This window comes from Pituophis catenifer, unplaced genomic scaffold (assembly GCF_029215685.1).
Source record: "Pituophis catenifer annectens isolate HBS135680 unplaced genomic scaffold, rPitCat1.0.hap2 SCAF_3, whole genome shotgun sequence".
NCBI classification, from domain to species: domain Eukaryota; kingdom Metazoa; phylum Chordata; class Lepidosauria; order Squamata; family Colubridae; genus Pituophis; species Pituophis catenifer.
This window is the reverse complement of record NW_027256883.1, coordinates 74464374-74479333: the sequence shown is the minus strand read 5'-3', so window position 1 is coordinate 74479333 and position 14960 is coordinate 74464374. Positions and strand designations below refer to the sequence as shown.

The window sequence follows — 14960 nt, the reverse complement described above, 5'->3', positions numbered from 1 at the left end:
ATAAAGACCAACTGAGAAAGTGACAACCACAGGAAGAAAACCTGTCTTCAACTGCCTATACTGTTAGAAAATGTTTTTCTTGTGGAGCTAAGGGTCATATAGCTAGTTTCTGTAAAAAGGGCAAGAAACTGAATAGTGGTAGTTAACAGAGAGCTTAAAAGGATGTTAGTTTAGCAATATCCAGCTCAACTACAAGTGTAAACCATGATTTGTGGGTAGTTGACATTGGAGCATCGCAGTCTATAACTAATGCTATCTGTGAAAGCATTGTTAAAAGCTTGGTTTGTAGTAACATTTAGGGGAGATAAATGTATGATAGAAAAAAATGGTATAAGTGTTACTGCAAAGTTAGAAAATGATTTGTTTGTTCTGAATGATGATCTATTAATCATGGCTAATGCTATCTCAGTTTACGATAACACGAAGCCACATGATGAATATATTCATTTGCTTCATAGGCGTTTGGGACATGTAAACTTTAAAATGTTAAAGAAAACTGTAGAATTATCTGATGGGATAAAACCAAAACCTTGTAAAAATATTTAAACTGCAATCTTGCAGCCAAGAAAAGAGTAAGGTAACTCCTGCAAACAGAGTTAATTGGTTTACAACCAATGAACCTTTAGAGGTAGTGTTTGCAGATATCATTGGTCCTAAAAAACCTAGTTTAGGAGGAGCCTGTTATATATTGAGTATAATAGACCATTTTTCCCATAATGGTTTCTGTTACCTTATGAAAACCAAAACAGAAACATTCCAGCATTTTTCAAACTGGCTGAGGTTTCTGAGAGGAAAAAGAAACGCAAGGTTCTTTGCCTGGTAACTGACAATGGTACTGAGTTTACCAATCACAAGTTTACAGCTATATTACAGAAAGCTGCATTGAACACAAGCGTTCTGCCCCTTATAGACCGCAACTTAATGCGTATATTGAATGCAGAGGGCAAACGTTGCAGGCTATGGCTCGAACCATGTTATCTGATTCTGGTTTGCCTGAGACACTTTGGGGTGAGGCAATAATGTGTGTATACCATGTCTTGAATAACATAGTTAATTCAACAACTGGTGAATTACCATTCACACGTTGGCATGGTAGAAGACCAGAATTGAGTTATTTGCATACATCTGGAGCCCCAGCATGGGTTCATATTCCTTTGCAATTGAGGCGAAAGGGGCAACGTAGAGCAAAGAAGCTGTTTTTTGTTGGTTATGAATCCAACCACAGGTTATATAGATTTTGGGCGCCAGGTACCACTAGTGTGTACTGCAGTGCTAGTGCCAAGTTCTTGGAGCATGTTGGTTGGAGTAAGCTTGAGTAGGAATCTGACAAGGTAAATGATAGTGTTATTGTGGATACTCAATTATTTAATGATAACCCTGATAATGAGATAGTTGAAGAACCTTCTATTACTGTAAAGGAAGAAGAGGTTATAGGGAAGGTAGAAGAGGAATTACCTATAGCAAGTCCTGAGTTACCTAGATGTTCAACTAGAGAGAAACGTCCACCTGATAGGTATCAAGCAAATATGGCATGTCAGGTGAACATAGAGCTGTCTAACTTTAATGAAATACAACTGTATCCTGAAAAGGATCAGATAGTGTGGAAGAAAGCGATGGACAAAGAGCTGACATCATTAAAGGAGTTAGACGTGTATGAAAACATTAGGTTACCACCAGGTGAGCATGCAATTGTTGTAAGTGGGTTTATAAACTAAAAACTGGTGTGGATGGGACTGTTACCCATAAGGCAAAATTAGTTGCTCAAGGATTTGCTCAATCAGATAAGGACTATGATGAAGTGTTTGCACCTAGTCTGAGGGAGACTACTTTGCGAGCAGCTTTAGTGTGGGCAGCTAAGAATAATTACAGGATAAATCATATAGATGTTGAAACTGCATATCTGCATGTACCATTACAACATACGATCTTTATGAAGAAGTCTCTAGGTTTGAATACTGATGGGAAGACTGATTGTTGGAGACTGAAGAAAAGTCTTTATGGCTTAAAGCAGTCTGGTTATGAGTGGAATAAATCTATTGTTAATAAGTTGGTTGATATGGGTTTTGTAGTTAGTATAGCTGATCCATGTTTATTCAAGAAAGAGAAAGATGGTTTAATTTCTTTATTATTGCTGACGATATAGCACTTATAACAAAATCTGAACAAGAAGCTACCAAAATTGTTTCTATGATACAAAATAAGTTCAGAATTAGGAATTTGGGAGAAATTAAGCATTATCTAGGACTTGATATAGTTAAAACTAGTAAAGGTTACAAAATTTCGCAAGCCAAGAAAATTAATCAATTGCTTAAACATTATAATATGGAACTCTGTAAGTCTGCAAAAACACCAATGAGTCAGGATTTTAAACATAGTAATATTCAAAGTCCTATATTTGATAAGGAGATATATCAATCCTTAATAGGCAGTCTATCATATTTAAGTAATTGGTCTAGGCCAGATATATCTTATAGTGTGAACCAACTGGCTAGATATATTGCTGAACCTACTGAAAGGCACTGGCAAGCTGCTAAGTGAATACTTAGATATCTGAAGCAAATGATTTATTATTGGTTATATTTGGAGCCTAGTAGTAACTTAGTTTTAAAGGCATATGCTGATGCAAGTTTTGCAACTGATCTACGTACTCGTAAATCAACATCAGGTTAATGTTGGGTAATGTTTTGCTGGACATAGTTGAGCTGGTTGCATTGGTAGATGATCTCTGGAGGGCTCGGGATAGGGCTTGCTCCTCTGTTTTAGCCCTGTTAGACCTCTCAGCGGCTTTTGATACAATCGACCATGGTATCATGCTGCACTGGTTGGAAGAGTTGGGGATGGGGGGCACCTTGTTACGGTGGTTCTCCTTTCTCTCTGACTGGTCGCAGTTTGTGTTGGCAGGGGGGCAGAGGTCGACCTTGAGGCCTCTCATTTGTGGAGTGCCTCAGGGGTCGGTCCTCTCGCCCCTTTTGTTCAACATTTATGTGAAGCTGCTGGGTGACATCATCCATGGCTTTGGGGTGAAGTACCACCAGTACGCTGATGACACCCAGCTGTACATCTCCACCCCAGGCCACCCCAACGATGCCCTTGAAGTGATGTCTCAATGCCTGGAGGCTGTGCAGATATGGATGGGGAGGAACAGGCTCAAGCTCAACCCTTCCAAGACTGAGTGACATCCCGATATAGTCAGCTGACTCCATTGCTGACTATTAGGGGCGAGTCTTTGGCCCCCTCGGAGAGGGCGCGCAATCTGGGAGTCCTACTGGATATGCAGCTGTCCTTGGAGGAACATCTGATGGCTGTAGCCAGGGGGACCTTTTGTCAGGTTCGCCTGATTCGCCAGTTGCGGCCCTTTCTTGATCGGTATTCCATGTGCACAGTCACTCATGCCCTTGTCACCTCTAGCCTGGACTACTGCAACGCTCTCTACATGGGGCTCCCCTTGAAGAGCACCCAGAGGCTCCAACTGGTCCAGAATGCGGCTGCGTGGGTAATTACGGGAGCTGCATGGCGCTCCCACATAACACCACTCCTGCGCGAGCTGCACTGGCTCCCAGTGGTCTTCCAAGTGCGCTTCAAGGTGTTGGTTACCACCTTTAAAGCGCTCCATGGCATAGGACCTAGCTATCTTCGAGACTGCCTGCTGCTACCGACAACCTCCCATCGACCCGTGCGCTCCCACAGAGAGGGCCTCCTCAGGGTGCTATCAGCCAAACAATGTAGGCTGGTGACCCCCAGGGGGAGGGCCTTCTCTGTGGGGGCACCTACCCTATGGAACCAGCTGCCCCCAGAGATAAGGAGAATCCAAGATCTCGGTGCCTTCCACCGTGCCCTTAGAACTTTCTTTTTTCAGCAAGCCGGGCTGGCTTAACATATTTTTAAATATTTTTAATTGGTTTGTCATTTTAAACTGGGGCCAAATTAATATATATTCTTTTAATTGTTTTTAATGTTTGTATTGTATGTTTTTATCTGGCTGTACACCGCCCTGAGTCCCTCGGGAGAAGGTGCGGTATATAAATTCGAAATAAAATAAAAATAAATAAATAAAAAATATAGCTAAACTAACATCGTTTTTAGCTCTCAGTTGACTACCAGTATTCAGTTTCTTGCCCTTTTTACAGAATCTAGCTACATGAACCTTAGAACCTCACAAGAAAACATTTTCTAACAGTATAGGCAGTTGAAGACAGGTTTTCTTCCTATGGTTGTCTCTTTCTCAGTTGGTCTTTATCTTCCCTTCTTCTGGACTCTCCTAACAATCTAACGGTTATGCCAGTCAATGTCAGTTCATCTCTGGACAGGACTTCCAGTGAAGACACATAATCATCATAACTTTCATCCAAAGAGGAAAGAATGATATAGACCTGATGAAGCTCTGAGAAAATCAGCTCCTTTTCATGTAGCTTTTGTAAAGTTCCTTTCATAAACTTCAAATGAGCTAACATATCTCCACCTTTCAGAAGACGAGCTCTAAACAGTTTATGTGTAAGATGTATGCGTGCACCCACACTATCACGAACATAAATTCTCTTCAAAGTGTTCCAACACTTGGCAGCAGACTCCTCACCACAAATATGGACTAGCTGCTGGTCACTAAGTGTCAGTCCGATTATACAAAGAGCCCTTTCATTTTCCTGGTTAAATATGGCTATTTGCTTCGCATCTTCATCGTCTGCAGAATTCCAAGCAGGTACATCAGGTGGATCATGAACTACAGCCCATATTCCTTCCTTACGCAGAATTAGGCTGCACTTCATAGACCAGGAAATGTAGTTTGTTCCATCCAACCGGCTTATCAGAGATATGTTGGTTGACTGTTCTTGTGCCAACTTCACTTAAACAATAAACCACAAAAACAGCTGTCTGAATATGGTACTGTGTATTTACACTAACTCTCAGTATCCTTGGCCCATAACCAGTGTAGAGGAATTCGCAGAGCAACCCTTGAGTAGCAAGGGTGTGCACATGAAAAGCGATTGAGAGTAGTTAGGAAATAACACAGCCAACACCCAGATACACATACAGTAGTTGTGTTTATTTTCAGGAAATAGTAATAAGGCCCAGTCCAATAAACAGTCCAGGTCATACACAGATAAAACAGTAGAAAGTAATAAAATAGTCCAGGGATAATCCAGTAACAAAGTCTTCTTACCAGTCGTTGTGGTTAATAAACAGTTCTTCTGGATTTGCAAACAGTAGCATACAGAGATATCAGAGAGCACGAACAGCAAAGATATCAGGAAAAGAAGTAAAGAGAAAAAAACAGGTTTTTAGCACCCTTTGAAGGACATTGGCTACAGAGCTAACCAATCAGGACACAGTATGATACAATACAGCACTACAGCAGTCTTAAAGCTATAGTCATGGTCTATATACTGCCAACCCAACAAGTTAGATAAAATCATTTCCTAACACATATATTAACAAATATATTCATTAAACACTTTGTAGTTTTTGCGGTTAATCACATAGAATTAGTGGGAATAGTGCTGCACGAAAAATCCCTGTGCAAAGTTTCAATGACAGAAAAGTCTGAATTGCTACACACAAAGCCTGAAGGACTTAAGATGACTGACTTTCATGATTCATCTATTTCCATGAAGATCAATAAAATGGAAGGAGTAAGCAATTTCTTTGCTACAGGAATGTTTCAAATTAATTCCACACTTGCTTCAGATATATGCAAAATAACACAATTTAAAATATTCAGAATGTCTCTTTTACTTTGTTAATACAGTAAATGAATACCTTGTTAATCCAGAAGGGCTTTTCCTCTGTGTAATTTTTGTTGAACTTATTTGCCCAGTTTCCCTTGAAATAGATTGCATTCACCAAAACCAGTCTTATAAGCGAATCAATTATTCCAGGGACAAGCAGATCCTGAATTTTTCCTTTGAAAAATTCCTTTGAATTTTTCTCTGTCTCCGTCTTTGTGTCTGTCCCTCTGTCTCTCTGTCTCTCTCTCTTCATTTTAATTTAATTATTAGATTTCTCTCTTCAGGAGCTCAAAGTAATCACCCAGAGAACTCCTCTGACTGAGGATGGAATGTAGCTTTGGCTTCCTCGGGGCCAGTCCAACCTCCATCCACCCATCTTCCCTCCCTTAACATTTATATAGTTGCCCATCTTATATCATTATTTAGTAAGGTTACCACACACATACAAGTTAAATAACAGGCAAGTTAAATAACAGAAATATGCTCAGATGTGTCCATCAATAAAACCAATAATATATTCATGGCTAGAATTTCATCTCAGGTTTGATGAGCTTCTATGTAGCAAATAATGGTTAACTATGATGGGTTTGCCTGCCTTGTCTGTCTCTCTCACAGGCACACACAATATTGCATGTCTTACTTAATGCAGCTACTAATTAACTCTTATCAATCTCACCTGAGGTTTTTTCTTCTACCCAGGCATTTATATATTTTATTTATTCATTTGATTTATTTGATTTTTATACCGCCCTTCTCCAGCGGGACTCAGGGCGGTGAACAGCCAAGGTAAAAACATAGCATACAAAAATTAAAACAGTTTTAAAAATATTAAATAATTTCAGCCCACAATTTAAAACAACCCAGTTAAAATTAATTTCAAATTAAAACCAAAGGATGGGATCAAGCCAGCCCGGCTAGATGAAATAAGTGAGTTTTAAGGGCCCGACGAAAAGTCCGGAGGTCCGGTATCATGCGTATCTCTGGGGGTAGGTCGTTCCAGAGGGCGGGTGCCGCCACAGAGAACATATATCTTTTCGAATCTTCTGAAGCTTGTGTGAAGTTAAATTTCTCCAGACCTGCATGGTAGAATCTCTGAGTGGATTCTATAAATGACTTAAGAAACAATGACATCTCAACAACAGAAGCAAATATAAAGAACACGAATTGATTTTGTCTCATTTTTCTATGAACTAATAATCTGGAAACATGATTTATTACACTCAATATTACCTAAAACCAGCTAATGCTATTGGTTAGTTAATACAGCCTAGAAATTTTCAGATATTAGGAACTATATGGAATTATCCTAGATAACATAGTTTATTCAAAAATATATCTGGCAATTATGGGTCACATGGTTGTATTTATGACTTTTATTTGAAAGTTCTATATTTAGAAACATCCCACTGGATGTTCCTGTAACATTCCCAGTAAAAGCAGTTACACTTTTAAATTCCCCCTCTAGATAACTCAATGAACCAAATAAAGCTACAGGAATATTTGGTACTTTATTAGAGCCAAACTTCAATTGCAATGAGATAGGCAAACATTAGAATAAACAGAGCATTTATGGTGGTTTCCAGCCAGATCTCCAACATGTATGTAACTTACTGCAAGAAAATCATATGATGTTTCTCCAAAGAGCTGGTTGACTAGACTGAGGCTATAATTGGCACCTGGTTTGTTGATATCAGAAATAAGATTCTCAAATCTTTTGTGAACCTCTCCATCTTTGGGTAGAGATAGCCCCTATAAGATGATATTTAGTTAGTCAAATTAAGTTTAACATCTATTCAAAATGTAATACCACAATAGCAGACTTTGGAAAACAGACACATTTCAATCTCTACATGTTTTGGGGAAAATTTTTTTGAAGTATTACCTGCAGATGTATAGCTTTTAAAGTTAATGGCTAATGAAAGCCAAACAGTATTGAGCCTAGATAATATAGACATCGACATGGACATATGAAAAAAATTGGCACAAATAAAAGGATAAAAATAGGCAAAACATAGCCATAAACACATTGAAGGATTACATATAAATGGGGATAGTAGGACAGGGAGGGTATGCACGCTGGTGCGCTTATGCATTTTATGTATTTATTGATAATATTTCTTCACCCATTTGCTCATATACAGTTCTCCATTGTTAGATCTTGGACTAGGAATCTGAATTATTTTAGTGCTTGAATCTCAAGCTTACAGAGGAGGCTGAATTTATTTTTTTTAAAAAAACCTTCCTTAAAGGCAGCTGATTCCTCACTGTTGCCCAGAAAACTGATATACTATGGGTGTCCATAAAGTTCCTAAAAGTTAAGCTTGACCTGACTTTACTGCACATGTTTGGAGTTCTCCATGTTTGAAAGTCCTAGTCTTTGATCTCCTTTGAAAATCAATTTGACTGAGAATCAAAAGAAATAGGGAATTTTCAGAAATGTTATTTTCCTAGAAAAATAGATTTCTAAATCACAAAGAGCAACCCCTCCATGTATAAAATATTTTTTTAAGAAGCAGAAGGAACATTCTTGTATTTCCTATAGGAGCCATCTTTAAAACATGTTTTGCCTTCTCTGTCACAATATTTGCTCTCTGAAACCATGAGTCCAGGTGGACACCCAAGTTGCGAACCCTCTCCATGGGGGCCAATGACTCGCCCCCAATAGTCAGTGATGGCACCAACTGACTATATCGGGATGTCGGAAACCACAGCCACTCGGTCTTGGATGGGTTGAGCCTGAGTCTGTTTCTCCCCAACCAGATCTGCACGGCCTCGAGGGACCAGGACATCACTTCAAGGGCATTGTTGGGGTCGTCCAGGGTGGAGATGTACAGCTGGGTGTCATCAGCATACTGGTGGTACTTCACCCCGAAACCACTGATTATCTCACCCAGTGGCTTCACATAAATGTTGAACAGGAGGGGCGAGAGGACTGACCCTTGTGGCACCCCACATATGAGGGGCCTCGGGGTCGACCTCTGCCCCCCTGTCAACACAGACTGCGACCGGTCAGAGAGAAAGGAGGAGAACCACCACAATACAGTGCCTCCCACCCTTAACTCTTCCAACCAGTGCAGCATGATACCATGGTTGATGGTATCAAAAGCCGCTGAGAGATCTAACAGGCCCAGGGCAGAGGAGCGTCCCCTGTCCCGAGCCCTCCAGAGATTATCTACCAATGCGACCAATGCCATTTCCATGCTGTACCCGGGCCTGAAGCCCAACTGGAACAGATCCAGATACGTCGTTTCATCCAGGTGCTGGGGGAACTGTTGCGCAACCACACTCTCAACAACCTTCGCCACAAAGCGAAGGTTGGAGACCGGACGATAATTAACCAACATTGCCGGGTCCAGGGAAGGCTTCTTGAGGCGAGGCCTCACCACTGCCTCTTTCAAGGCAGCGGGAAAGTCATCCTCACCCAACGAAGCATTTATAATACCCTGGAGCCAGCCTCGTGTCACCTCCCAGGAAGCCAGCACTAACCAGGAAGGACACGGGTCCAATAAACAAGTGGTCGTGTCCAGTCTGCCCAGAATCCTGTCCATGTCCTCAGGGGTCACAGGATCAAACTCATCCCAGATAACATTCTCAAGACCTGCCCCTGTCCCTCCCCCTGAGACTACCCAGTCGGAGTCCAAATCTTCCCGAATCTGAGTGATTTTGTCATAAGATACTGAACAAAATCCTCGGCTCTACCCTCCAAGGGGTCCTCCTGCGCTTCCTGGTGGAGCAGGGAGCGGGTCACCCTAAACAGGGCGGCTGGGCAGTTATCTGATGATGCAATAAGAGCAGCAAAATAACTACATTTTGCTGCTTTTATCGCCACTAGGTAATTCCTAATATGAGATCTTACTAGTGTCCGGTCCGATTCAGAAAGACTGGCCCTCCAACTACTCTCTAGACGTCTTTTCCAGTGCTTCAACTCCCTCAGCTCCTCAGTGAACCAAGGAGCCAAATGAGATCGGCGCCGGGTCAGAGGCCACAAAGGCATGACCCGATCCAGAGCTCCAGCGGCCGCCCTATCCCAGGCAGCCACCAGGTCTCCAGTCGAGGCATGTGCCAGAGCCTCAGGAAATGGCCCAAGCTCCATCTAGAACCTGTCAGGTTCCATCAGGCGCCTGGGGCGGAAACATCTTATCGGCTCTGCCTCCCTGCGGCCGGGTGCAGTGGTTCGAAGGTTGAGACGAAGGAGAGAGTGATCTGACAATGACAAGGGCTCGGTAACTATATCCCCTATCTCAAAGTCACTCAACCATTGTCCAGAGACAAAAACCAGATCCAGCGTGTTTCCCCCCGTGTGGGTAGGGCCATGAATTAACTGGGTCAGGTCCATAGCTGTCATGGAAGCCATGAACTCCCGAGCCACCTCAGATGCCTCACCCATGGACGGCAGGTTGAAATCCCCCATGACCATAAGCCTAGGGGTATCAACCGCCACTGCGACAATGACGTTGAGTAGCTCGGGCAGGGCTGCTGCCCGAGCTACTGATTTTGGGTTAATTGTGGTGAAATTGTGGTGAAATTGTCGGATCCACAAAAATGATTTTTCAAATCCTGAGACTTCAAGTTAAGGACTTTTGCCCGAAATAATACCATTTTCTAAGAGCCGTGGTGGTGCAGTAGTTAGAATGCAGTACTGCAAGCCAACTCATGGCTCACTTCAGGAGTTCGATTCTGAATGGCTCAATGTTGACTCAGCCCTTCCATCCTTCTGAGGTTGGTAAAATGAGGACCCAGATTGTTGGGGGAAATATGCTGAATATTTCAGCATAAATTGCTGAAGAAAAAGAAAAGAAAAAGCAATTTTAAAGAAAATTGCTTAGAGAGGGCTGTAAAGCACTATGTACTATGTAGTAGTATATGAATATTTTCATAATCAGCAGTTGCCATAATGACCTTGAAGAAGTCAAGCACAGAGGGCTGAATCCCTATCAGACTTCCTATGCATGCTGTTTACATTCCAAGAAAATAGGAGCTGCTCCCATCCTCATGCAAACAGAATCCCAAATCTGGATGAGAATTGGGAGCAGAGTTAAAGAATCTGAATAACAGTGGCATCTGTTGAGCTTGCTGCATTTTTCAAAAGCTAATCAGAAAGTTGGCAATCACCAACAAGTTGCTGGGAGGATCATTTGCATTAAACTTCTTGAAGAGGTTGAGGGCAAAAATGGTGTTTGCCGCAGAAAGGCTGTCCATGTTTTCGAGCGTAGAAAACAAATTGCAGTTGCATGATTGCAAAATGGGCAGTGTATAAACTTCATAAATAAATAAAATAGATGTTCTCATAATTGGCTAGCTAGAGTGGGACAAGATCACAGCCAACCCCCTTTTTTTTCTTTTTGATAAAATGTATCTTAATATACCTTTAACATCTGAGCTTCTGTGTTTTTTCTGGCACCCAACAAGACCATTAGCAGTGCAGAAGATATACTCAAAGGAGAAAAAAACAAGTTTTGGGAAGAATCATTTGCACTACGTTTCTTGAAGAGGTTGAGGGCAAAAATGGTGTTTGCCGCAGAAAGGCTGTCCATGTTTTCAACCCTGGAGAACAAATATAGTACGATAAATCACAGATTAATGCCTAGATAATGAGATTACCAGAATATCCCACCCATGTTCTACTCGATTGTTCTACTTGAACAATTATTCTACTTGCTTTAAGGAATGTGATTTACAGAACCTAGTGGATAAAATATAAGGGAACTATGAACCCCACTTCCAGATTCATATATATTTCCAAATTTTTTTTAAATATTAATATTAATTTTTAAATATTAATTCCAAAAATAAGAACACCTCCTGATTGTGAAAAGGAGGACACTGCTGTACACTCATGCTCATTTTCTATAGAGGCAGCTCTCATTTCCATGTGAGAAAGGAGGGGCAGGAGAAGCCAGGTGGACGCCAAATCTTATACAGTAACTAAAGCTACTGAATAAGGATAACTACATTATTCCCCCATGAAAGTGGTCTTTTTGTAGGCCCCCACTGCAAAAAACGGAAGGTCCAGAACAAAAATGTGATCTGAATTGAGATGAAACTGCAATTAACTTAAATTTAATTAAAAACTGTCAATGCTAATATTAAATAATTGATGAATAAGGACTAACGAATAATACCAAACATTATTTAAGAACCTTCCCCTTCTTTCACATAGACACTATCTCTCTCTCTATCTATCTATCTATCTATCTATCTATATATATATATATACATGTATGTATGTATGTATATTACATTAATGCACCACTATAGCCTAAATCACCATAACATATTAGATTACATATATTAGGTGCTGTAAATGCTAATTTGAAAAGAAAATTAGAAGAGAAGAGAGAAGTAGGCATCTTTCTAGTCGGACGATGCAACTCCTACCTGTGAACTCAGGTGAATCCCTGTTTCATAGCAACTCTGCTACAAATAGGCTGACTCAAGTATTCAGCACACAGATATCCAGTAATCCTAAACAATAGGAAGCAAACGTCTTGCCAGCTTGTATCAGTCAGAGTAGAAAAGTAGTAACTTTATTAAGTTTTTCATCCTGCAGGATTTCGTGGGGGGATGCTCCCCCATTCAATGCAACGATACAGCAATCCTGTCAGGACACTGGGATGGACAATCCCAACTAGGCAGCACGTCCTCACCTTATAGTTAGGTGTTTTCATGATGCCAAAGGCACCAGTCAGCTCTATCACCAGAACATCTAAATATTTACACAACAACGTCCCAACCAAGGGAGCCACCATGAAGTGTCAAGCAGCCCTAAAGTGAGGCTATGTCAATCTCACCTGTGGCACCTACAGGGATTAGAACAAGACAGAGAGAAACATACAATGGTTTTACCTTGAAGAGGTAGTGTTCTGAACTGGTAGGGCAGTTACTGGAGACATCTGGCTGGAGAGGAACACTGACAAAGCTGCAATAAGTCGTGGAAGAAGTAAAATGAACATTTTGGGGGTAATGTCCTCCCTGGTTTGACTCAAGAGCCTCCAGGCACAAGGGCTCACCATGAGCGATGGAAATCACTGGTTAGAGAAGGAAGAGGCTAGAAGGGCAGGAGAGGAATCTGGATGTGGAGCAGTGGTGAGTTCCTCCCGGTTCGGCCCGGTTATCCTGAGCCGGTAGCGGTGATGATATGATGTCACCGAACAGGTTCTGTCACCCCCCGCACCTCCCCACCCACCTCTTGCGCCCCCATCCACCCCCGGGTTATTCTTACCTTTTATTTGGCCCCACCCCCAATCTATTGCTGCATCCTGAGTCCCAGCTGATGGCTAGAGGGAAAAAAACTGTTTAAACTCTTGCCAGGGGGCTTCAAAGGGCCGCCCTACAGCTGATCAGTGTTAAAAGAAAACAAATGAGTAGACCGGTGCCTGCAAAAATACATGAGTAGATCAGTGCCTGTAAAAATAAATGGGTAGATTGGTACAGCTCTGCAAGCAGTTAAAAGCCTGGTAGACCAGTACCTCTGCTAAATCCTAAATAATTGTCACATGACCATCAAGCCACGCCCACAAAATAAGCCACGCCGACAGAACCGGTAGTAAAAAAATTTAGAACCCACTCCTGATGTGGAGAGGTGGATGTTCATGACTATCTCTTTAAACTTCCTGGGAGTGGCCTTTTGAACAGTCACAGTCTCACTTGGGGCTACACCATTGCAACATAATTTCTAGCTATCTTAATAAACCTACTCTTTAGTTTGTGGGAAGGCCAGCAGCTACTAATCATAATTTTATGTATAAGTGGTTAAACTTAATAAAATATCAAATTAAATTATTAATTTGGTTAATTATTAACTCTGGGGATAGAGCTGACTGGTGCCACACTGTCCAGAGACTAATAGTAAAGATATCCTAGCAAATTTTGACTAATCTTGAAAATTTAAGCAGGATGAATCCTGGATGGAGACCACTGCAGGGATAGACTGAGATAAGAGAAAAACATCCTGGAAGAAGGCAGGATCGAAGCATTTGTACATTATGCCAAGGAAGCAAAATTGATCTTTCCTTCCAGAAGTTACTCTAACTTCCTAACTAGTTGTAGGTTTGGTGAAACTATTCTGGGTGTAGCAACCGCTGATTCAGTCTAAAGAGGGAACGGTGCAATCGATCTTGAAATAGTCTTTGCACATAGACCAGGGGTGACAAACTGAATTTCATTGAGGGCTGCATCAGGGTTGTGATTGACCTTGGGGGGCCAGGCAGGTGTGGCCGACGGGTGAATGTGGCCAACTGGATGGGCGTGGCCAGCTTGATGCCACTCCACAAACTGCTGGCATGTTTCCTCTTTGCATTGGGTAAACCGGGCCAAAGCGACATGGGCCAACCCCTTAAATTTTCCAGTAAGGTCCTCCAGGCCAGATCCGACCACATCACATGCCTTGTGTTTGATGCCCCTGATATAGTTCATCATTTGTCCATATCCAAATATCTAAATTACTTCTGGCTTCCATTCTACCAAGAAATAGGATGTAGGAACTGCTGCAATAGCACTAACTTTGTTTTCCACAACTAGTTAGGTTTTTTTTTTTAGAAAAGTGTATTAAGATTAAATGTTTGATTTATGAGAAGAAAAAAATGTTATTCACTGTCTGATTTGACACAACCCTCTCATTGTGCCTTCAGACTTCCAGTTTAGATTCTTCAATGCACTGAGTCCCATGTTCTGAGCTTCTACATCATGGGGGTTAAACTCATGGCGTCACATTGCTGACATGTGATGTTTTATGACATTTTTTCCAGGAGCTGGGGCGGGTGTGGCCTGTGCATGACGCATCCGGCCCATAGGCCACCAGTTTTACACCCCTGCTCTACATGTTATGCAGGAAACTAGAGGAGGAAAATGCATAAAGTACATTTGGTACCCTGAGTTATTTATAAAAAAATAATAAAGGCGGAATAAAAATAATAAAATAATATACCCTAATACGGGTGAAATGCTCCTGGTTCGGACTGGATTGCCTGATCTGGTAGCGATGGGTGGGTGGTTCGGAGAACCAGTAGCAAAAATCCCTGAGCCCCCCCTTCCCCCCCCCCCCCCCACCATGCCCAGCTGAGCCACACGATCATCAGAGGCTTTTTTTTTTTTTTACTTTTAAAAGCATTTTTTCTACAACCTCTTCCGCAGAAAAAATGCTTTTAAAATTTAAAAAAAAAAAGCCTCTGATGATCGCGAGACTCAGCTGGGATTGTCAGAGGCTTTTCAAAGCATTTTTTTCTGCAACCACTTCGT

The 14960-nt window shown here is 41.6% G+C and overlaps 1 protein-coding gene across 1 annotated transcript; it reads right to left on the bottom strand.

The window, feature by feature from the left end:
- Positions 1-1077: 1077 nt before the first annotated feature.
- On the bottom strand, positions 1078-12736 carry LOC139314982 (leukocyte elastase inhibitor-like). Its single transcript, XM_070941003.1, has 7 exons — positions 12570-12736; positions 11090-11267; positions 7335-7472; positions 6754-6836; positions 6400-6434; positions 5755-5897; positions 1078-1152 (listed from the first exon to the last, which is right to left on the bottom strand). Exons 1-7 carry the CDS (start codon positions 12734-12736, stop codon positions 1078-1080), a joined length of 819 nt encoding a protein of 272 aa, XP_070797104.1.
- Between the last annotated feature and the right edge of the window lie 2224 nt (positions 12737-14960).

Bases quoted from the DNA above. Each gene is read 5' to 3' on its own strand.
- LOC139314982 (XM_070941003.1), bottom strand. From the start codon at position 12,736: ATGGTGAGCCCTTGTGCCTGGAGGCTCTTGAGTCAAACCAGGGAGGAC. The intron at 6,435-6,753 runs ATATATGTTCTC...TGAATAAATAAA, and splicing joins GCTTCAGAAGATTCGAAAAG to ATATATAAATGCCTGGGTAG. The intron at 5,898-6,399 runs GTGAGATTGATA...AATTTTTCAAAG, and splicing joins GGTAGAAGAAAAAACCTCAG to GAAAAATTCAGGATCTGCTT.